General features: G+C 41.4%; 2 protein-coding genes across 4 annotated transcripts in view; one reads left to right on the top strand and one right to left on the bottom strand.

The window, feature by feature from the left end:
• The window catches only part of LOC117222015 (uncharacterized), a 21,349-nt gene extending 3,392 nt beyond the window's left edge, over positions 1-17,957 (top strand). For 2 of the 3 annotated variants that reach the window (XM_033473456.2, XM_033473455.2), the window contains exons 2-9: positions 7,372-7,793; positions 9,157-9,285; positions 10,785-10,925; positions 12,950-13,078; positions 14,112-14,375; positions 15,372-15,467; positions 16,280-16,351; positions 16,434-17,957. In XM_033473456.2, the coding sequence (XP_033329347.2) occupies positions 7,667-7,793; positions 9,157-9,285; positions 10,785-10,925; positions 12,950-13,078; positions 14,112-14,375; positions 15,372-15,467; positions 16,280-16,351; positions 16,434-16,513 (1,038 nt within the window). In that variant the 5' untranslated portion in view covers positions 7,372-7,666 and the 3' untranslated portion in view covers positions 16,514-17,957. The remainder of the gene's footprint in view (positions 1-7,371; positions 7,794-9,156; positions 9,286-10,784; positions 10,926-12,949; positions 13,079-14,111; positions 14,376-15,371; positions 15,468-16,279; positions 16,352-16,433) is intronic. The other variant, XM_033473454.2, reaches the window with a different exon arrangement.
• LOC117222114 (glucose dehydrogenase [FAD, quinone]) lies at positions 15,342-25,296 on the bottom strand. Its single transcript, XM_076520500.1, has 4 exons — positions 22,795-25,296; positions 20,615-21,384; positions 20,148-20,506; positions 15,342-18,353 (listed from the first exon to the last, which is right to left on the bottom strand). The coding sequence occupies exons 1-4, from the start codon at positions 23,352-23,354 to the stop codon at positions 17,976-17,978; spliced, it is 2,067 nt and encodes a 688-aa protein (XP_076376615.1). The 5' UTR covers positions 23,355-25,296; the 3' UTR covers positions 15,342-17,975.

Raw genomic sequence — 25,296 nt, 5'->3', positions numbered from 1 at the left:
CCCTCCTGCCGGCCGATATTTCGGTCTGACGCTCCCGAGACGGGATTACGGCATACGTCTGGAAACAATGCTCGGCGTTGCGCGATCCCCGTTGCGAGTTGCGAGGCGACACGCGAGCTGGAAACAATGCGCCGCTCGTTTAAGCCGCCCCCCGAAACGAAACCTGTCGCCGGCTCGACGACCAATAATCTGCTCGAAACTTTTCAAGACCATTGGACAGTGCTTATTGGAAGTCTTTGCGAAGTATCTCTTCCGGCGCCAACGAACCTTTCGCGACGAATCTGCTTGCATTCGAGGGGATGCACTTTTCAGCCGTGATGCAGTTACTTTTTTTCATTGAGGGATATTTGGGATTGGCAATGTTGTGCACTGTTTAATTTCATGTAGTGAAATTTGAAAGCTGAATTTGATTTAGTTTGAAAGCAAAATTCAATTTAATTGAATTTATTTAGTAATAATGATGGAATAATAATTATAGTAATAATAGAATAATAATGGAAAGCTAATGATAATGGAGATAAGGATAGAAATAATATTAGACTCATTGAGAAGTATCTAGGATTGGAAAAATTGTGTTTAATTCAATTTAACTAAATTTATTTAGTGATGATAATTGAATAATAGTAATAGTAATAAGAGAATAATAATAGAAAGCTAATGATAATGGAAATAATAATAGAAATAATATTAGACTCATTGAGAAGTATCTAGAATTGGCAAAATTGTGTTTAATTCAATTTAACTAAATTTATTTAGTAATGATAATTGAATAATAATAATCGTAATAAGAGGATAATAATGGAAATAATAACAGAAATAATATTAGACCTATTGAGAAGTATCTAGAATTGGCTAAATCGTGTTTAATTCAATTTAACTAAATTTATTTAGTAATGATAATTGAATAATAATAATAGTAATAAGAGAATAATAATAGAAAGCTAATGATAATGGAAATAATAATAGAAATAATATTAGACTCATTGAGAAGTATCTAGAATTGGCTAAATCGTGTTTAATTCAATTTAACTAAATTTATTTAGTGATGATAATTGAATAATAATAATAGTAATAAGAGAATAATAATAGAAAGCTAATGATAATGGAAATAATAATAGAAATAATATTAGACTCATTGAGAAGTATCTAGAATTGGCAAAATTGTGTTTAATTCAATTTAACTAAATTTATTTAGTAATGATAATTGAATAATAATAATAGTAATAAGAGAATAATAATGGAAAGCTAATAATAATAGAAATAATAATAGACCCATTGAGAAGTATCTATAATTGGAAAAATCGTGTTTAATTCAATTCAAAAGCAAAATTTAATGTAACTTGAAAACACAATTTAATTTAACTTGATTTATTTAGCACATACAGACCAAATGGACTCTTAACTTTTCTACAAAAATTCAACATAATAACGATAACACTAATAATAGTACTAATAATACCAGAATACTAATAACAGTAATAATAATAGAATAATAACAGAAATGAGAATTGAAACAATATAATAATAACATAAAGCAACCACAAATAAACGCAATATCGTGGAAAGCAGCATTTTAACGTTACTTCGGTACATTTTCATTCTTCGCAACTGAGTAAGAATCACGAAGGTATAGATTATTGTACGCCGTCTGGGGAGCTCGTTAGAGTGCCTCTTCATTGAAAAGTATCGATTGTCGTCTCGCGAGGCCGGTGCTACCGGAGTAACACAAACGAGAGTCTAGTCGACAAGTGGCGTAAGCCGGGAACGACGAAAAATGAGTTAATTACAGGAACAGTTGATATTAAAAGTCCAGTTGTTTTATTTACCAATTAAAATTGCGTATATTTTCTTTGATGTTAACGCAAAATGAGGCTTGTGTTTCTTCATGGTAAAAATATAAAGCGATTGCAACATTATCTGGAGTACTGGATTAATGGAGATTAATTTTACGATAATTGTCATACAAGTCACGTTCTTTTTTTTTACACGGAAGAGATATCATTCGGTTCAATGGAACAATGGCCCCCGATTGTTTGTGACGATTTCGATTGTTATACGATGCGATTCCTTGAAACTATGATGTCATAATCATGATTTTTTCACGTTCTTTTTTTACGGTATAATTACAATATAATTTACAACGTACATATAATACAACATACGACAATATACATACAATTTGCAACATACCACAATAATATTTTTTTAACAATATAATTCTCGATATTTTTCTTACAATGTAGTTAGTATAATTAGAATATAATTCTTAATATTTTCCTTACAATATAATTAAAATATAATTCTCAATATATTTGTTACAATATAATTAGAATATAATTCTTAATATTTTTGTACAATATAATTAGAATATAATATTCAATATTTTTCATACAGTATAATTACAATATAATTCACAGCATATTTTATTTCAATATAATTAGACTATAATTCTCAATATTCTTCTTACAATATGATTAAAATATAATTGCCAATATGTTTGTTACAATATAATTACAATCTAATTACAATATAATTCTCAATATTTTTCACACAATATAATTACAATATAATTCTCGATATTTTCCTTACAATACAATTATAATATAATTCTCAATATTTTTCTCACAATATAATTAGAATATAATTCCCAGTATTTTTCTTATAATATAATTACAATATAATATAATTACTTTATTTATCATAATATAATTACAATATAATTACAATACAATTACAATATAATTCTCGATATTTTTCTTACAATACAATTACAATATAATTCTCAATATTTTTCCTACAATACAATTACAATATAATTCTCAATATTCTTCTTACAACATAATTACAATATAATTGCCAATATCTTTCTCACAATATAACTCTCTCCTGAATTTCTTCCGAACTATAACACAAATGTTCCATCCCGACAATAATCGTCCCCCCTGTCGACTAGCGACCCATAAACGAGGCATCCAGACGTCCACCAAAATGTCTACGCAGAATGAAAACTATCGGAAACCTTCCGTACAACTAAATTAAATTTCTCTAGCCGCGCCATCCGAACATGCGTCATTGCATAAGCCTGTCGCTTATCCAATTACGGTGCAAGAACGTCCGCGTTTGTCACCGGTATAAATATGTTTGCGAGCAGGTGAGAGCGCCGATAGGAATGCAATCAAACACCCCCACGGTTCTCATCAATGACTATCGGTTATCGATCGATAACGCCTCGCATGTGTCGGTTGTTTCAACAACGAAATTCTCTCTCTCTCTCTTCCTCTCTCTCTTACTCGCTCGGTGCATCATCGAAGAACACCGGCCGATTACGATTCGATTCGATTCACGGCCGCGCAACTTTCTCGCATTTTGTCGCCGGCTCGGCGAGGGTTAATGCTACGGGCACGAGTTAACGAGCCCGAGTCGCGCGGAGAGAGCACATAATGGGAACCGGGGCCCGACGAGACGGGACGCCCAACAATGGCTTCTGTGTTTGTACGTGCCAGGTCTGTTACATAACAGACCGAAACTATGGAAGCAGAGCAACGGTGAGGTTGCTCATCGATCGGTAACCTTCGGGTCGAGAGCGCCGCCAAACGCGGGCGGCTCGTGGTCGTGGTCGTTGACTACCGGGAAACGTTCCAGACTCGGCTTAACTCGTTCCGATTCCGAGGAGATCGAAGCCGCTTGCGGAAACAACGCGGATCTCCACCGCACGGCCGATCTGCAACGATGTTTCGTTAAAATGTAGCGTCGCGTGCGCTGATTTGCTGCGTTCTGTTTCTCGGTGCTGCATTTCAACCCTTTGCAGTCGAGCGGTGACTCGGCGGAATGGTCGTATCGCGTTTTAAAATAATTTTGATGCTTACGAACTTGCTAAAATAATGTTAATATAATTATATGTTATATAAATAATTATGTGATATAATTATATATTAGAGAGAGATATTATATATATATTATTTTGTGATTCGTGCATCAGTTACACTTTTATCAGCTTTTGAAATACGGGACAATTACATTAATATTATTATTATAATATTTTTATTATATATTATTATTATTATTATTATATATTAATATTAATATTATATATATAATAATATATATAATATATATATATATATAATAATATATATAAAATATATATATATATAATATAATATATAATAATAATATATAATAAAAATCTTATATAGAGTTACATTTTTTCAATCGAATACGTTGAATTTTCATTTCATTCTTAAACTATGAGTTCCGTGGAGTTCGATGGTCGTTTTGATCGCATTCCGAAGGGAAAAATTTGCCGAAATTAATTGTTAGAAACAAAAGTCAGATAAACACGTTTTTGATCCTTGAATTGCTTTAGTAAAGTGTATGTAACAACAAAATGTTGAAACGATTTGCATAAGGTTCCGCAGTTGCACGTCACGCTAGAAGGGACACGGACTTCGATTTCACGCACGTTACCTTGTCAATTTCACAAAGGAGCGTGGGTGATGCGAGTCATTACCTCTAGGTGCAGCGCTATTATAGTGAAAAAGGAAGTCGGTCAAAGAAATTCAATTTCTTAACCAAATTTTGGGTGAATTGAAGCCTCATAAAAATTTATCAAAGTTACGACAGGTCAAATTGTGTACTTATTTCCGCACTAATATCGTTCTTTAAAAATACGATTAGGACTATCGAAAGATAAGACTTCGCTCTTTAAAATGAGCCTAAGTGCATCGCCGTACGATTTTTTTTCACGAAGTTACAGCAGGTCAAATTGCGAAGAAGCCTGTTTCATTATTGAGAAAAATGGCTCCTTTACCTTGGCGCTAAATTTTTAGAACAAATTATCATTACTTAAAAATACGATTAGGGGTATCGAAAGATAAGACTTCGCTCTTTAAAATGAGCCTAAGTGCATCGCCGTACGATTTTTTTTCACGAAGTTACAGCAGGTCAAATTGCGAAGAAGCCTGTTTCATTATTGAGAAAAATGGCTCCTTTACCTTGGCGCTAAATTTTTAGAACAAATTATCATTACTTAAAAATACGATTAGGGATATCGAAAGATAAGACTTCGCTCTTTAAAATGAGCCTAAGTGCATCGCCGTACGATTTTTTTTCACGAAGTTACAGCAGGTCAAATTGCGAAGAAGCCTGTTTCATTATTGAGAAAAATGGCTCCTTTACCTTGGCGCTAAATTTTTAGAACAAATTATCGTTACTTAAAAATACGAATAGGGATATCGAAAGATAAAACTTCGCTCTTTAAAATGAGCCTAAGTGCATCGCCGTACGATTTTTTTTCATGAAGTTACAGCAGATCAAATTTCGTAAGAGCCTGTTTCATTTTCGAGCAAAATGGCTCCTTTACCTTGGCGCTAAATTTTTAGAACAAATTATCGTTACTTAAAAATACGATTAGGGATATCGAAAGATAAGACTTCACTCTTTAAAATGAGCCGGAGTACATCGCCGTACGATTCTTTTTCACAAAGTTACAGCAGATCAAATTTCGTAGAAGCCTGTTTCATTTTCGAGCAAAATGGCTCCTTTACCTTGGCGCTAAATTTTTAGAACAAATTATCGTTATTTAAAAACACGATTAGAGTTATCGAAAGATAAGACTTCGCTCGTTAAAATAAGCTTAACTCCATCGCCGTGCGATTATTCTTCACGAAGTTACAACGGATCAAATTTTACGTGCTTCATTTCCGCGAAAAATGACACCTTAACTTTCGCACAGAATTTTTACGACAAACAGATCGTTTCTAGAAATCTGATTAGGCTTATTAAAAGCTGAGATTTCGCTGCTTCAAACGAGTTTAACCACGTCGCCGTACGATTTTTCGCTGATGCCGGTCTCGGATTATAATCGCGGGTCGCGTGGCTCGCCTCCGGCTTAATACAACGAGGCACGGCAATTTAGGGAATCGGGCGGTAAAACAAGTAAACGGACGCGAATCGAGGCATTGATTCGTGAAAACGAGTCGTTGCTATTGTTACGAGGGTATCGATCGGCCCTCCGAATTGGGTTAAACGCCGTCGAACAACGTCCGCCGAATTTACCAGTCCATCAAGTATAATTATCGCGGCGCGTTGGTCGATTGTTAATCAACGAACACGCTGGCCCGGGCGCTTGTTCATACAATTATAATGTTTCATTTGGCTCGTTTGTCCCCGTGAACCGGCGACAAATCGAACCATTCGCGTGGGCACCGTCGTTTTACAACAACGCCGCGGCCGCGTAACAGATTCCGTTGCGTCACCGGTGACTAGAGCGCGTGAAATCACCGATCCGCTCGATCCTCGGTCGTGTTTAACTGTAATTAGAGCGGCGCATCGTCGTGCCTGCTGTTAATTGGCAACGCGAGCCGAACAGCTCGCGGAATAATAATCCGCTTAGCTGTGCTACTCTGTGACTCGTCTCGGGCCGGAAGCGAAACGATTCTCGCGAAAAATATCGAACCTCGATAAATCAATTCTACGATCGAAGCGCTGTTTATATCCGTAGGCATATTATCGCATGGTTTGTTGCTTTATCGCGGAATCCGATTTTAGGAAGCTGACCTAAAGTGCTTAAATTCTTCTGGCACAGAAACGATTTGCAAAATACAGTTCTTGGAAACTCAATGTTAAGTGCATAATTATCAGAAATATGTTTATTATTACCGGGTAATCGTTTAACATCAGATCGATCGTTTTATCTGGCAGGAATGTTAATTATGTTAAAGGGGACTCTGATAAATAAATCATCTTATAATTCCCGAGAAGAATTCCACAATAATCACAAATAATTATCACAAATAATCGCGAAAGATAAAATAGCACGTTAATAGAAATGATATTTCAAATAATTTGTGACATAATCGCTTGAAATATGCCGTCTGGGCGTGGTCTGTGCCCTTTGGGCGTGGTCTTTCCTAAGTAGGCGTGTTCTATGTCCTCTGGGCGTAGTCTGTGTTGACAAAGCGTGGTCTATCCCAAGTAGGCGTGGTTTATGCCACCTGCCAAAGCGTGGCCTTTACCATGTGGGCGTGATATGTCTTGACAAGGCGTGGTCTATGTCCTCTGGGCGTGGTCTGTCATAATTAGGCGTGGTCTATGCCCTGACAAGGCGTGGTCTGTCACAAATAGGCGTGATTTATGCCCTGACAAGGCGTGGTCTACAAGGCGTAGGACGGTGTAGGCGTGGTCTACACCATCTGGGCGTGGTCTGTCGCGAGTAGGCGTGGCTCCGTAGCTACAGATCGCGTCAGAGAGCAGTTTTCAGTGTCCCACGAAGCGAAACGAGTTCGCAGATATTCCGCTCTCTGTATCGCCAGAGATCGGATGTCTGTTCCGGGAAGATCTCTCTCTCGAGAAAATATTTCTTCGAAACAGGATACCGTTTCGCGAGTGTCTGAAATCACGGCCGTTTCCCATCGAGTGCGCATCTTGACGTAATGCGCGACAACGAACCGGGGCTTCGCGTTGATTACGTGCCGACAGTCGCGTTGCGCAACGAGATCGTCGGACGCAGAAGATCTTGAGCGACCGAGGAGTGCCGCATCGGATCCGGACCAACGGGAGGAAGCGGGAGCGAACGATCGTCCTCGGGATCGTGATCGGGAATGACGGCGCCTCCGCTCGGGCTGATGGAACGACCAGAAGAAGACGTTCCAGCGGTGGCGCGAGGATGACGCCGACAAGGACGGTGGTCGGGTTGTCGAGGCTGCTCGTCCTCGTGCCTGTCACCGTCTGCGCGACCATTTCCTACGCCAGCCAGGAACCGCCGCGTTGCCAAGACCGAACGCCACCCCCTCGTACGTATCACCCACCCTTGAGGGTGTATTACAGTGTGAGCGACGTTTTTTTTCGGATTTTCTTTTCACGAAGATACTGCGACACCTTTCGCTGTCGAATTTACAGGCGTTGTTTATACAGGTTTCAAGTACTTTTATAAATTTTTCTGGTAAATATGTTTAATAATAATAATAGTTTAATATTTATTTATAACAATAGTTTAAAATATGTCGGATTTGTGGCGTTGGTCGATTCGAAACGTAATCCAGTTTGGAAATCATTGTTCCATGGTACCCATGATTGTGGTTATTTTGTTCGTCCGGAATGAAAAAACGTGTAAGATTCTTGATTAGTATGAATTTTTTTAATAAATTAGTACTAGAACCAAAGAGAATAATCGAAAATTTAGAAAATAACGACGTTTCGAAATTTGATTATCGATTTTGTCTATCGATGTGTCAATGTTAACTTTAAAGTGCTGCAACTTTGCGTAGAAAAATCGCAGTCGCGTTTATGTTTTTTTAAATTAAAGGGGAAGGATTGAACTTTATTCTACTGTAAACGGTATGCCCGGAAAAAATTTGACACAGTTATGACACAACAAACATTTCGTCAAACCTGGAATTTTCCAATACGACAAACATAGCTTTACATTTAGATGATTACAGTGATGATGGTGCGGCAAACATAAAATTTAGAAACAGTATTTTAAAGTAGAGATTTCAAGCTTTAACTTAAAAGCAAATTCATCGTCCTACGATGATTTATTCCGAAGTTATCGTTTGTTGAAATTGCCTGATTTTTATCCAACATTTTTCTGTGTCACATTTCTTTTGAACACTGAATGGGCGTCTGAGTTTTGAAGGTAATTCGTTAGGTATTTTTTGAGATATTATGGGTACCATCTTGAAAATAGCTTCGAGAAAAACGTTCATGCTATGAATCATAACATTTACGATATTTAATAATGATTCACGACAATTCATAGCATTCATATTATGAATCACACGAGAACTCACAACGTTGTTAATTTAAAAAATTCATAGGTACTGTTTCGTAGCCGCATTCTCGAAACTGTATGCTTCGAGAGAATGTAATATAATCGATTTGTCAAAGGTTCACACTAGAATACGCCCCTAGATCTAAAATCTTCCCGAATTTCCCCAGCTTTCCCGTTGTTGTTCCGATCCGGTACGAAATGCCACACTCGATCAACGGCAATCCTCTCGAAGAACAGTAGAACGAGCACGATTTGGAATTTCCGCGAAACCGGATAGCCTAAGCTCCTCCGATTTCTTATCGGATTCGCGCTGGATCATCGGATTCGAACGATTGATCGACAAAGCTGAAACGTGTGCTTATCTTTTCGTTTTTTTATTCCAGAGACCTTGGCGAAGTGTCGATACGACGACGACTGCATGAAGAATGCATACTGCTGGAATCAGGAGGCCTGTCTCTGCAAAGACGACTATATCGTCCACAAGAATGGCACGGACACCGTTTGTCTAAAAGGTAAAAACAATAGTGATAGCTTCCAGCGTGACAAAGAAAACGATAAGGAAAAAGTACCTATTATTGAAACACCGCTGAATTCGCCAAAATTCGACTGACGATAACTCCGCGAAAAATCATCGTAGAATAACGACTCTTCTTTTAAATTAAAGCTTGAAACCTATACTTTAAGATGTTGTTCCTTGATTTTAATTTTGACGCATTGTCATCGCTGAGGAAAAATGACGAAGTCGGGGCATTTCTTCGAACTTGGTAATTTTCAGTATGTCAAACGTGACCTCGCATTTAAATAGATACAGAGGTAAGGATGCGATAAGCTTAAAATCTAGATACAGTGTGTGAAAGTAGAGGTTTCAGGCTTTAATTTAAAAAAATGGTCATTACCCTACGGTGATATTTCGCGGAATTATCGTCAGTCAAAGTTCGTATTTTCAATATGACAAACATAGTCCAACATTCGAAGGGTTACCGTAACGAGGGTCCGTCAAATTAAAAATCGAGAAACAGTGTCTTGAAGTAGAGATTTCAAGCTTTAATTTAAAAAAATGATCATTATCCTACGTTGATATCTCGTGGAATTATCGTCAGTCAAAGTTCATACCTTCAATATGACAAACATAGTCCCATATTTGAAGGGTTACTGTGGCAAGGGTGCGTCAAACTTAAAATCGAAAAACGGTGTCTCGAAGTAGAGATTTCAAGCTTTAGTTTAAAAAAAGAGTCATCGTCCAAATTTGCCCAATTTTTTCCCAAAATTCGTCTATGCTATCATCTTCTTGAGCAGTAAATGTATAGTTTATCAAAAAATAAACTAAACAAAATAACAAGAAAAATCGACCATCTTTCGAAAATTAAATTCTCTCCGGTTCCCGCTTACTCTGCAACATTCCAGCTGAAATCTAAAAGTATCACCGTTCGATGAAATTTCTCTAAAAAGTTCTTCGATTTCAACGCAACCGAGTCACTTCGGCCGACTGTGGGCTGTCGCAGGCCTCGACCTTGATGCGGGTCGACGTGGCCGTAGCCTGAGCCAAAATTCCCGGCGGTAATTTCCTCGTTAAATCCCTTCCGGCCCTTTAATCTCTCCGGCTCGACAATTCGACGAACCGAGAATTATGATCATGAACGCGACACGGGAAGAACCGTGCTTGAGCGATCGTCCCTTTGTCCCGACAAACGCGCGGGCACAGAGTGGATGCTGGCGGTTCGAAAAACGTCCCGATTAATCGTGGTGGCCGCGGCGAGTTGTAGAATCGGTGTCGCCGACCTCGGAAACGTGATTCCACGGGGATCCCCGTTCGCTCGTATTCCTAGCCGCGTCCCTTTCTCACGGCCTCCCGGCTCTTCGAGCGTGTCGTTGCTCGTGCTCGCCGAACCGACAAAAATTAAACCATATTTCCCTCTCTACCGTCTCGCCGCGCCGGCCGACCAGCCGGCGGCCGGATTCGCCGTCGACGGCGAGAACGCTCCGCTCTAACGAAAGATCGTTTCTGTTTCAGTGGCGAACGCCATAGGGGACCCATGCGAGGCGGATATTCAGTGTCGCGTGACCTTCGCCCCGTTCTCCGAGTGCCGAGAAAATATCTGTCAGTGTTCCGACGGCTCTCACTACGAGATGGGACGATGCTACGAGTCCGTCGGTGAGTCGTACACGCCCGGCTTCCCGTGTTTCCACGTTCGGCCGCGAGAACGCCGAGCCGTGACTCTGATTTTCTCATGATCTAAGCCGTAACAGACCTTGACACGATCGGGACCTACGATATCTTGTCGACGAGCGTGTTAACTCAATTAACAGGCTTACGACCGCCTGTTGTATTCGTGACCCACTCTATACCTTCGGTTGACTTTTGCTATTTCGATTCTTGGCGGGCTTATGGTTGTTCTTTATTGGACGCTGGATAGCGTAAAAAGATGCCATGGAGATGTATTTCAGATTTATTTCAGACCTGCAGGACGTTTGGGATGTCTTTGAGATGTCCGATGAATGGTCTGCGAACGACTTCCGAACGTCTTTTGTTACGAAAGTGGACGTCTTGTTTCAGACGGCTGTTTGGAGACGTCTTTGAAACGTCCGACAAATGGTCTGTAAACGACTTCCAAATGTCTTGTGTTACAAAAATGGACGTCTTGTTTCAGGCGCCTGCCTCTGGACGTCTCATTTTAGACATTTGTTTCGGATGATATTATTTCAGAACGTCTGTTTTGGAACGTCTTTAAGACGTCCGACAAATGATATGAAAACGACTTCTGAACGTCCTGTGTTACAAAAGTGGACGTCTTGTTTCAGACGTCAGTCTCTGGACGTCTTATTTTGGATATCTGTTCTGAATCGTATTATTTCAGACGTCCGTTTTGGAACGTCTTTAAGACGTCCGACAAATGATATGATAACGACTTCTGAACGCCTTATGTAACAAAAGTGGACCTCTTGTTTCAAACGTCTGTCTCTGGACGTCTTATTTTGGATATCTGTTCTGAATCGTATTATTTCAGACGTCTGTTTGGGGACGTCTTTCAAACGTCCGACAAATGATATGATAACGACTTCTGAACGCCTTATGTAACAAAAGTGGACGTCTTGTTTCAAACGTCTGTCTCTGGACGTCTTATTTTGGATATCTGTTCTGAATCGTATTATTTCAGACGTCTGTTTGGGGACGTCTTTGAGACGTCCGACAAATGATCTGAAAACGACTTCCGAATGTTTTATGCTACAAAAGTGGACGTCTTGTTTCAGACGTCTGTCTCTGGACGTCTTATTTTGGATATCTGTTCTGAATCGTATTATTTCAGACGTCTGTTTGGGGACGTCTTTCAAACGTCCGACAAATGATCTGAAAACGACTTCCGAATGTTTTATGCTACAAAAGTGGACGTCTTGTTTCAGACGTCTGTCCCTGGACGTCTTATTTTAGACATCTGTCTCGGATCGTATTATTTCAGACGTCTGTTTGGGGACGTCTTTGAGACGTCCGACAAATGATCTGAAAACGACTTCCGAATGTTTTATGCTACAAAAGTGGACGTCTTGTTTCAGACGTCTGTCTCTGGACGTCTTATTTTGGATATCTGTTCTGAATCGTATTATTTCAGACGTCTGTTTGGGGACGTCCTAAAGACATCCTACAAATGGCCCATAACGACTTCCGACCGTCTCGTGTTACAAACCTCAACCTCTTGTCTCAGACGTCTGTCTCTGGACGTCTCGTTTCAGACGTCTGTTTCGGATCGTATTATTTCAAAACATCCGTTCGGAGACGTCTTTAAGACGTCCTATAAACGGCCTGCGAACGTCTTCCAAGCATCTTGCGTTACAAAACTGAACAACTATCGAGCAAATTTAGCGAACTTTTATCAAAAATTTTTCTATTCAATTTATTGCTACAATCTTCTCGAGCAGTGCAATTAGTATTCGGTGCGAAGTAATTCGTCGTTATCGAAAGCCGAACTGTCGGATAACGTTCTGGTGAATCGTGTTCGAAGTGAAGGGCGTGTTAGGGGCACGGCACGCTGATTCTTTGCCGTCCGCGTCTTTGGGTAGCTCGAAGCGAAAGTTTTCAAACATCGTTCCGACAGAACGCGAACGAAAGCGTGTCCAGGAGAAAAGTTCAGGGTTGCGATTCGGTGGCTCTGGGAGCCGGGCATTCACGGCGTTCGTTTCCAGGTCTGGGAAAGTACTGCAAGACGAGCCACAATTGCTACATCAAAGACAGCTACTGCGTGACGGGATTCTGCGCGTGCAGCTACAATCATCACCCGAATCCTCGTCAGGACGGCTGCATACTGAGCAAAGGTGAATATCTCTCGTTAACGTGTTTGCTATTAGATTATGTAAGAAGTCTGTTCGCGAACCTCTGTCGCTTAGGTAAAGAGAAGGAAAATTGCACGAATACAAAGCGGACAGTTAAGATGAATTTTGAAATATGTTTGTATAGGGATATTTCTATGCAACTTAGCTTAAACGAAAGCTGGAAGTGTCTACTTCAAGATAGAGTAGATTAGATTTCAATAAAATGACGAGATCGTTTCGAAAAATTAAGAGGAATCGACCTTTGACATCGTGGGGTTTACAAGATTTAAAAGGGAAAGTTCAGATGGATTTCAAGATACGTTCCCGTAGTGCAATTTCTATGCAACTTAGTTGAAATGAAAGCTGGAAGTATCTACTTTTAGACAGGGTAGATTAGATTTCAATAAAATGACGAGATCGTTTCGAAAAATTAAAAGGAATCGACCTTTGACATCGTGGGGTTTACAAGATTTAAAAGGGAAAGTTCAGATGGATTTCAAGATACGTTTCCGTAGAGCTGTTTCTATGCAACTTAGTTTAAATGAAAGCTAGAAGTGTCTAGATTGAGATAAGGTAGATTAGATTTCAATAGAACGACGAGATCGTTTCGAAAAATTAAAAGGAATCGATCTCTGACATCGTGGGACTCGCAAGATTTAAAAGTAAAAGTTCACAGATGGATTTCAAGATAGGTTCCCGTAGTGCAATTTCTATGCGACTTAGCTGTAATAAAGTTGGAAGTGTCTACTTCAAGATAGGGTAGATCAGATTTCAATAGAACGACGAGATCGTTTCGAAAAATTAAAAGGAATCGACCTCTGACATCGTGGGACTCACAAGATCCGAAAGTAAAAGTTCAGATGGATTTCAAGATACGTTCCGGTAGTGCAATTTCTATGCAACTTAGCTGAAATGAAAGCTGAAAGTGTCTACTTAAAGATAGTATAGATTAGGCTGAAATTGTATAATGATACGAGGCAACGCGAACGGATTTATTACACAACCTAACAGAATATCCGTGTAACGACTTCGACAGAGCTCGGCGACCATTGCGAGCACGATTACGACTGCGTCGCGGAGTACGCGAGGTGCGTCCTCGACAGCTGCACCTGCAGCGTGAATCACGTGGTGTCGGCCGATCGCAAGCACTGTCTGAAGGCTGCCAATTCGGTGGGCGCACCGTGTCAAGAGGACTCTCAGTGCCAGCTATTCCTGAAGGACGCGAAGTGCGGCGGTGACGGCAAGTGCGTCTGCCTCGACAACTTCCATCAGCGGGGCTCCGAATGCTTCAAGGACGTCGGTGAGTCCTAGCGAGCTCCCAAGGAAGTGCAGTAAAACACCGTTTACGCGAACTCTGCGGAAGGAGACATCCAGTTCACATAACCGGATGGCTTCGTATAATAGGAGCGCGCTGATTATCTCCGCTGCTCGCAACTTTGCGTTCAAATAACCGTCGTTCGCGTTCAGGCAAGCATACCGAGTGTTCGCGTTAAATCTAGCCGGTGTTTCTTCCTCAAAATGGCAAACGTTAGAATAAAAGTTACACCGTTTTCTGCGTGCAATGCAATGGTATCTTTATATTTTTTTATCTGCATTACTTTTTATGAAACGAAGATGACCTACAATTTTGTTCGGATTCATTTGGGTATGTCATAATATGATCTTCAAGGTCACGCAAGGTCAAGTGTAGGCATTCGTGCACAAAGAAATCATATTGAACGTGTCCTCCTCGAGTCGAGGTTACTTGAAATGTTTAATACGACCTTTTTGCGCATGAATGTTTACATTTGATCTTGTGCGACCTTCAAGGTCGATTCCTGACGATTTCTGAGATCATTTCAAGCAACTTTCTCCTTTGCGCAAATGCAATTCGTGGCTTCGTTTACGAGTTATTAGCGAAAAATGCTGGCCTATGAGCGGCGAGATCAGCTGGCGCGCGAAGCCCAGCTCATTGGCTGGGCCGCCGCGCGTCAGCCGAGCTCGCCGCTCATTGGTCAGTGTTTTTCGTTAATAACTCGCAAACGAAGCCGCGGATTGCATTTTCGCTAAGGAAAAAGTTGCTTCAAATTACTTCGGGAATCTCCTCTTTCCAGGCGTTAACATAATTATGGGACACCTTGTTCATAAATAAATATATGCGGGTGTGTGTTAGACCTGCCGTCGACGAAAATTCCGTTCGCATAAATGGAGTTCTACTGCACCGCGATTCTCCTCCGATCGGCTACCATCTCGAGTCGGAGAATTGGAAAGGATTCGATAAGGCTAATTCAATGTTGTATTCATTTACATTTCTCAGAGTTGAAGGAGCGTTGCCAGAGCCACAAAGAGTGCGTCACGTCGACGTACAGGGACACGTTCTCGACGAAGCCGATGAACGTCGACTGCGTGAACGGTACGATTCTTTCTTCGATCGCATTGGCGAAGATCGAAGTGCGATGCAACCCTTGGCGACGAGTATTCGAGCAGCTTTCAACCCTTGCAAAGGCGACAGCCAGGTCAACTTTGACCCGGAATATTTAAATCGTTCTTAATTACTGAATTTTCGGTAATTGAATGAAAGAAATTGCTGTTACATCAGGAACAACAGAAAGGCTATTATTAAGTCTGCAAGAAATATCTTGAAAAATCAGTTTTGGGAAATTGCTGTAATAACGCTCGAAATTGTTATAAACATCGTCGATATTACAGTAGTGATCAGCGGTCCGCCATCCGAGGGTTGAAATGCAATCACTTCTTTAAAACTGGACTAAATCGCTTTTTGGAAATGTTGAAGGGACTGGTTCGCTGTGCAATGACTAATATGAATATTATTTTTTATTAATTTTACTATTATTCAGAGTGTCGAGAAAAAGGCAAAAAAAAACTCTCTCCTGGAATTTTTGTAAACTGACGTCAAGAGATTTCAATGAAGTTTTCAGTAAGTGGACTGCGGATTTTAAACATTTATGATAAAAATGACAGGATAAAATACCAAAATGTAATTACACTATTTCTGTCATTTCGAGTAACAGCAAAATAAGGAGAAAAAGGTATCGCAGTCATTCTACGAGTGAACCAGTCCCCCGAACGTTTAATACAAATTCATCTAGCCCAGTTTGAAAAATATATGAAAAATTCCAGTTCGATTGCGTTTCGAAAGGTGTTCGAACACCTTCTATCTTCTACTAGGGATAGTATAAACGTTCGCACTCGTTTTTTTTCCAGGCTACTGTCTCTGCGCACCGAACTACATCATGACGGAGGAGCTGCGCGACTGCATCGGCTACAGCGACAACGGTATACATAATTGCTATTCTATCGTTTAAAGCTAGATATTGCAACGGAGACTAGAATCTAATCGACTGCGTATGATTTACAGGTGTCGCGACAGTAAGCCCTTGGACGATAGTCTACCAGTTCCTGGCGATGGTAGTCCTAATGAGAATATCGACGTTTTGAACCTCCGCAAGGGTCTCCATGGACTTCGATAGTGCTTGCGCGAGAAGACGTATCGCTACCAAAGATAGAATCCATTTCCTCGATAGATTAATAATCCTAATCCGAAGCAGAGCTGAGCATTATTCGGATTGTCACCATTTAGTCGAACGTTTTATTCGAATTATTCCTTATTCGAATACCTTTCTATTCGAATAATTCCTTATTCGAATACTTTTTTACTCGAATTATTTCTTATTCGAATACCTTTCTATTCAAATAATTCCTTATTCGAATACTTTTTTACTCGAATAATTCCTTATTCGAATACTTTTTTATTCGAATAATTCCTTATTCGAATACTTTCTTATTCGAATAATTCGTTATTCGAATACTTTTTTATTCGAATAACTCCTTATTCGAATACTTTTTTATTCGAATAATTCCTTATTCGAATAATTCGTTATTCGAATACTTTTTTATTCGAATAACTCCTTATTCGAATACTTTTTTATTCGAATAATTCCTTATTCGAATAATTCTTTATTCGAATAATTCGAAAAATTCTTTATTCGAATAATTCGAAAGATTCTTTATCCGAACAATTCGAGGTAGTAATATGGAAAAAATAAAACGATAAATTAAGAGAACACTTTATATTCTATCATTCTTATTCAAATCAATGATTCCTGTACGAATAAATTCTTATTCGAACAAACTCTTATTCGAATAGAATCTTATTCAAGTGAATTTTTATTCGAATAAAATTTTATTCGAATAAATTTGTAACTAGATAAATTTTGATTCGATTGAACATTGATTCCGATAAATTTGTACGTAGACAAATTTTTATTCGACCGAATATTTATTCGGCTAAATTTTTACCTGCACACATTCTCATTCGATTGAATATTGAACCGACTAAATTTTTTTTTATTCGATTGAATATTGATTCGGCTAGATTTGTATGTACATAAATTTTTATTCGATTGCATATTTGTCCGGCTAAATTTTTATGCAGATCAATTTTGATTCGATTGAATATTGATTCCGATAAATTTGTACGTAGACAAATTTTTATTCGACCGAATATTTATTCGACGAAATCTTTATCTGCCTAAATCTTCACATTCGATTGAATATTGATTCGGCTAAATTTTTATTCGATTGAATATTGATTCGACAACGTCGTACTGTATTCGTCGAGTCTTCATCTTTCATCCGAACAAAACGTTGCCCAACTCTGATTCGAGTGCGACGATAAAATCTGAGTCAAGCACGAGCAGCAGGGACGAGATTCGATTTCGACGTGATATTCTTCCGTCTATCGCGTCAATCGTGGTCACTCGACAGCTCTCTGCACGCACGCTTGATCCAGGTGTTTTTTTCGTTCGCCGTTTTCATCGTTCCCGTGGTCATGTCTCTGTCCGAAAGTAATTTATATTTAAATACACGCGCGTCGACGCGAGCTCGCACGAGTTTTTCCTCAAGTCCCCCGCACGATTTTCCGGCGAATCGACGGCGACTTCCACTCCTCCTTGATCATATCGGCGGCCTTCTCGGCGATCATGTAGACCGGTGCGTTCGTGTGGCCGGACATCAGGGTCGGTATCACGCTGGCGTCCACCACGCGGAGGCCGTTCAACCCGTGGACCCGCAGCCTGTGGTCTACCACGCCCGCGTTCATCCTCGGGCCCATCTTGCACGTGCCCGCGAAGTGACCCAGGGTCGTGCTCACGTGACGGGCCACGCAGGCCCAGTACCGGTCGCTGCCGAACGGGACCTCCTTGCAGCCTGGGAACGCGACCGGCAACAGCGTCGCATTGAAACGTTTCAAGGGCCCCGCCGAGGCGATCTCTATAGCCTGAGGGCATCCGACAAACGGGCAGATTTTAGTATCTTTTCCTGTAATTGCTGCAGGAAACCGGGCGAGTCGTCCGGCTCCGGGACTCGCCTGCTTCCTGATGGAACTTCAAGGACGATCCCGGTGAAAAACGATTAGGTTTCTCTAGCACTCGAGGATCTGGGCGTTAAAACGAGGTGTGTGGAGGTACAAGCGATGTGCAAAGAGAGCTTGAGTTTTGTCGGAAAAGTGGACCCGTTTGATTTTTGCACTGGGGGTGCTTCAGTTAGGACAAGTCGAAGGCTGGTTGTTGACGTGTCCAATAATTATTGGATTAGTGAATTGTTATTATTAAATTGTTTAGAGTATAAAAAGCAGGGCTTGGGAGGAATTGATTTTTGATATAGTGAATATTATAGTTGAGTTAAATATATTAACTATGATATATAGTTAATATTTTTATATTCTCGTGTAATGCGGAATTCGAGGAATTGACTTTGTTTGAAATAGTCATTCGAATGCAATTTAGCGTCGCAGTGGCGTAAGTCACATTTTTTACAGTGTGAGAAGCGAGAAGTGTTATTGCTTATTAATCACGCGTATCGTTGACGGAACAAATTTAAGATCGTTCAGAGTTAAGTAAATTTATAGTAATTTCATGATTTATTTCACTTGTTCTTTTTTAGATTTTTACATGTACAGAGAGATAAGTCAAAAGATAAGTCAAAAGTTTTGAAGATGTCACTCACGTCACTGTGATTCCAACTCATTCACTATAGAAATAGCATTTCAAATATGTTTGAATTATGATATTATGTAATATCCGTATGTAACTACCATCATAAAAGAAGTTTATTCGCCGAATTCTGTATTACATGAGAAAATTCAAATATTTACTATATATTACGTATTTATTGTTAATATTTATTATATATATTATTATATATATTAAATAATATACTCTATATAGTATATTATATTAGTATATAATAATTACCGTATAATATAACTACTATATTATATGTATATTGTATAGTATATTATATTATACTATATATTATACTACTATATAATAATTACTGTATAATATAACTACTATATTATATGTATATTGTATAGTATATTATATTACACTATATATTATATATATTATATAATATATACTATATTTACTCGTATATTATATTATTATATATTATATATTTATTATTAATATTCATTATATATATTATATACATTCATATATACTATATATTATTAATATTTACTATACTATACCAAAAATCGATTTCCCCTCAGCCCTGCTTAAATCTCTGCCACTTACATTGCGCTCCACGAGCACTCCTCGATTGATAACAAATTACTGAACGCGCGTCTGGACCAACTCCACCAAAGTTGCTATTCATACTACGTTATTCAACTATCACAGACAGTTCCTATTCACTAAAACCCCGGAGTGATCGATCGACACTTTTCCTGTCCACGATACCAAGGAGTTCTCGAACATCCTATGCAGTGAATTCGCACTACCATTCGATACATCTCCGTCAAACCGTCGCGATAACAATGAGAATTGTCAAAGATGGTAATAGGAATCGGCGAGGACTAATAGAAGTCGCTTCACCCGTGACCTTCCAGCCCGAGCAGCCAGGGAATCTCCGGATCTGCACTATGCAGATGCCCGTGTACTCTGCTAAGGATGGTCCATATAAGGATCGCCGCGAGTTAATAGCTGCGGGAAAGGAAGTCTAGCTGCAAGTGGTGCGACCGACCACTCGGCGGAGCTGCCGCCGAGCCAAGGAGGCGAGCACTCACCTTCTTAATGCCACGAACGATCGTCTCGAGGTCGTCCCGGTGGTCGTAGTAGTTTATATCAAAAACGGGAGGGTCCAGTGGGTCGGCGGACCTCAAAGTCACTTGACCCCTGCTCTTCGGATGCAGAAGAACCGGGACGATCGAGAACGCGTCCAGCCCTTCGTAACCGGTGAACACGTCCCTGTAAAACTGTTCGGTCAGGCCTAGGGCGCTCCTGAAGCTGCCCGAGGTGTCCCCGGTTAACGAACTGATGCCCAACACCAGTTCAATGTCCGGGATCGACGTCTCCTTTCGTTTGTCCAAACCGGGCGAATAGCTCGAGTTCACCGCGACGGAGGACGCGTTTGGCGGCGAGGTGGCTGCGAGAAGAATCCGTCAGGTTATTCTGTTCCTACCGCTAAGGTTGCTTGGGGACTTCATTGGGACTTAAAAGGTAGCAGAGTCGGCTGGCTGCGCGAGGCTCTTACCATTTCGGGCGGCTCGAGAGGCCGCCTCTCGTCGCGGGTCCCGCTTCGTATCGACGAAAGCGACGGCCTCGGTGCCACCGGGGACCGTCAGGGGCCCGGTCCCCTTCACGAAGTAGTCGTAGGTGTTGGCCAGATTCGAGGCGAGCCGGGGCTCCACGATGGTCACGCTCTCGTTCACGAGAAAGGTCAGCAACGACATGCTCACGTGGTCCTGGAGATTGCGGCCGACCGGCAGATCCTCGATCACGTCGATCTTCAAGGCCTCGAGACGGTCTCTGGGCCCTATCCCGGACAGCATCAGCAGCTGCGGCGAGTTCAAGGCTCCTGAAGAAAACGCGAGCGTCACGGTCAGCCGGCGAACGAAACCGCGGAGCGATCGCGCGCGGATTCTTCCGCGCATTCTTTCGCGGTCACCTGCTGAAACTATTATCTCCTTCCGGGCCCTCGCGAACGATCGCCTGCCGTTCTTCAGGAACTCGACGCCCACGGCCGCCTTCCTTTTCCTGTCCACGACTATTCTCGTCGCTCTCGAGAACTTCGACAGATGGAAGTTCCGCCTGCCGCGGATCGGCCTCAGGAAGGCCTTGTTCGCGCTCACCCTGCGGCCGTTCCGCAGATGTACCTGCGCGGCCGAGAACCCGATCAGCCTGTCGGCGTTGTAATCGATTACGTCATAACCCAGTTCCTTGCCCGACCGGAGGAAACGTTCCCTCAGCGGGGAGACGTACGGAGAGGTCGTGACGTCCAGGTATCCGCCGTGACCATGGAATCTGATCGCAGAATTGGCCCCGATGTTACCTTCAGCCGATCGCTCGACATTAAACCGGCCGTCTATCGCGCCAATCCGGCCGACCTTCGGAGATCGACACCGTTTCGGCGCTCCGAAAACATCGACTTTGATCGATGACTAATCGAGCACGTGGACCGAGGGAATCGCGATGCTGTGGGAGAACGGGGCGCGACATCGAACTCTTTGGGAAATTCGTTCGCGGGAGACGACTCGATCCGATCTTCGAGCTGATCTCGAAGGCAGCTCGGAAATATTAGGTTGGTGCATACGAAATGTCGGATTTTCTTTATAAGCGAACGTTTGTCTCCCTGTTTTCGTTATACAGTAATGTCTCCCAGATTGATGCCCAAATTATGCACAAAAATGGACAATTTGAAGAAATGGACAATACGATTATTCGAGCCTTGCAGCTCGTTTTTATAATTGTTGACAATCGGTAACTGTAACAAACGAGCCCCGAGGCTCGAATAATCGCGTCTCCTCTTCCCAAATTGTCCATTCTTGTGCAACATCTGAGCATCGAATAGGGAGACTTTACTGTACTTTGATTAAACGTATAGAGCTTTTGAAGAAAGATACGCAGTACGGTAATGTCTCCCTTACTGACTGGATTAAAATCTCATTGAAGAAAGTGTATCGAAGCAAATGCATCATATTTTAACGAAATAAACACCTTCGAAACAAGATATGCAGTTTTATAAATTCACTTAACCCTTAGGGGACCAAAACAAGTCCAGACTGTTTTTCAGACGAAGAGAAGTTTCTTACTGAAAACATTTGTATCAAATATAGAGAAGAGATATTCACGTTTTAAATAAAACTTCGTTGATGTATTTTCATCGAAACAATCGTGCCTGTTCTTCCAATGTTTCCTGCCAGATTTTACGGTTTTTTTGAATTCTGCCGCGCGTATGGCGGCATTATAATTATAAAATATTATATATTATATTTATATTATATATTATATTTATAATATATATTATTTTATAATATAATATTATAAAATAATTATAATATATATTATTTTATAATATAATATTATAAAATAATTATAATATATAATATATATGATTATAATATATAAAATAATTAAATATCCTAGTCAAACTTGTGATATTCATGTTTGGCATGGAATTGTAGCAACGAGTCAGACTCGTGATATTCATGTTTGGCATGGAATTGTAGCAACGAGTTAGACTCGTGATATTCATGTTTGGCATGAAATTGTAGCACGAGTCAGACTCGTGATATTCAATTTTGGTCAGACTCGTGATGAAAATTTTGTGCCAAAATTGAATATCACGAGTCAGACTCGTGAAAGCAGCGCAAGGGATTAATTCCTATCGCGAACTCGATCAGAAGATGCACGCAACCGGGCAAAGGCGGGTACCTAAGATCTCGGTCCTGTAGCCTGCAGTTCTCCGACTTCCTGAAGTACGGCAGCACGTCCCGGTACCTCCACCCAGGATTGCCCTGAGCGGCCCAGTCGTCGTAGTCGTCCGGCGAGCCTCTCGAGTAGATCATGAAGTTGACAACCGAGCTGCCGCCGACCGCCCTGCCGCCGGGCAAGTTGCAGCGACCCTGGTTCATCGCGAGACAGTAGCGGCCGGGCTTCGGCTCGCTCCGGTGCATCCTGACGTAGTCGGTCACGTGGAGGAGAGGCGCGATCAGAGGGATGTCGGTGAGGAACATCTCGTCCTTGCCCTCTTCGAGCAGCAACACGCTCCAGTTCGGGTTCTCGGTGAGCCGATTCGCCAGGACAGAGCCGCCGGAACCGGCGCCGATCACTATGAAATCATACTCCCTGGACACTCCCGGATCGTCCGGCACGGAGTCCTCCTGGGTCGCCGGGAACCCGGCGAACATTTGGTACACAGTGTCGAGCAGAGCAGGCGGCAGCAGGCTCTGCGTCTGCGAGATCAGCAGGGCGACGGCCAACGTCTTCAGCATGGCTGTCGTCGGTCGAAGCGGCTCGGTTTTCAATTCGCGACACGTCGATCCGTCGATCGGATCTCTGCGGTGTCCGTGGCGTCGATCGCACGAACCGTCGCGTCGCTCTTCGCACTAAACACCGGCGAAAGTGGGGCGGCGATCGAGATCGGAGCGAAGCGAAACGACCCGGGCACCCATCGCGCCCGACCACGGCGACCTTTATGGCCCGAGACTCGGTTTCGGCGGAATGGAATCGCCAGAAAGGAATCGGCCGGCGGCGGGAGGGACGCCTGGATTCCTCGATAACGTTCGCACACGATCAAGGTCTCGTGACGCAAGCCGAGACGCGGCCGAGGATATGCGAGACGAATGGCAATCGCCGCGGTGCCCGATTCGTCGATCGTACGAGACGATAGGCCGGATTAAATGGATCACTCGTGCACGGTGAATAGACAATAAGGGGTGTCTAGGAGGGAGACCCGAAATCGTGGGTCAATGTCAATGCCGGACGTGAAACCGGCGGGCCCACTTCCGGCAACTATGGCGAGCTGTGCTCCACTATTTCGATGCGTGCACAGGGTGCAATTGTGTAGGATTTTATAACAATGATCTCTTTAGCACGGTAGATAATTTTGATATCATAATTTATGATCTCGAAGTCTGTTATACTTTTACTTGAGTTTATGGCAATTCGTATATGAATTTAGTTTTTCCCATCGGTTTATGAATTTCACGATTTTTTATCATTTTATGTAGATATATTCTAGATTTAACTTTTTATTAGATTATGCAATTTTTAATTTGATTTATAGATTATTTACGAACGAATTCAGTTCTTATAAATTTATGTAGACATTTCACGATTTTGTATAATTTTACGTGGACTTATTGCAAATTAAACTTTTTATTAGATTATATAATTGATTTAGAAATCATTTACAAACGAATTCGATTCTTACAAGTTTATTTAGTAATTTCACGATTTTATACAATTTGACGTAGACTTATTCCAGTTTAAACTTTTGGATTACTTGTTAGATTATATAATTTGTAATTCGATCATATAATTTGATTCATAAATTATTTACGAACGAGCTCAATTCTTATAAATTTACTTAGAACTGTCACGTTTTCATATAATGTCACGCGAGCTTTGTTATGAATGAACTAAACGCGACTTCACCGTAAAATTATTTACACATTTTGCATCTTTCGCACAGCTTTGTCGAGCGATCTTTCATTGGATCGTGCAATTTTAAATTTTATTATAATTTTATTCATAACGTTCTTCCAATTTGTAGCTTTATTCGTAACGATATTTAAATTTACAATTTTATTCATAACCCGTTTCTAATTTACAATTCGTCGTGTTTGTACAAAATCGTCCGGATGTCCCGTCGGTTCGACAAAGACACGGAAACTCCATCGATCCCCGCGAAGCACCCCCCCACCGGTCGTTTAACTTTTAATCCGACCGCGCGTTCTACTCGCCGAAAAATTCTGCACTCTGTTTGCGTTCTACGGTATCTCGAAATATCCCCGTTGTTTCCAATTTTATCGGCGTTGTTGCGAAACGTTGTTTCAGCTTTGCCAGGGTTACGGCCGCCGGTGCTATCCGGGAAATGGGATATCGATCAAATTTTGACAGGCCGAAGCGCATTTCTATGCAAATCCGATTCAAGAACCTCTACACCTGTTTTTCTGGCCGCGCCTCTGACGCAACCGTGGGTGCCGTTTACGGTGTTCGCCGCGACTCGTTAGCGCCTGGGAGCCGCTAACGAAACGGAAAACAAAACGTCCTAGTTAGCACGTCGGTTTAGCGAGCGTCGTTTCGCAAAGGAAGCTGCCGATTATCGGAGTCGGCCGCGAGCGGGCGGCGAGGATCCCGCGGACGCGCGAGTATCGCGCGCGATGACCGTCCCGACACTGGCGTGTGCCGTGCCGTGCATGCGAATCTCGG

The sequence above is a fragment of the Megalopta genalis genome, chromosome 3 (genome assembly GCF_051020955.1).
Source record: "Megalopta genalis isolate 19385.01 chromosome 3, iyMegGena1_principal, whole genome shotgun sequence".
In the NCBI taxonomy this organism is placed as follows: Eukaryota; Metazoa; Arthropoda; class Insecta; order Hymenoptera; family Halictidae; genus Megalopta; species Megalopta genalis.
This window is presented reverse-complemented; position numbering and strand designations above follow the sequence as displayed.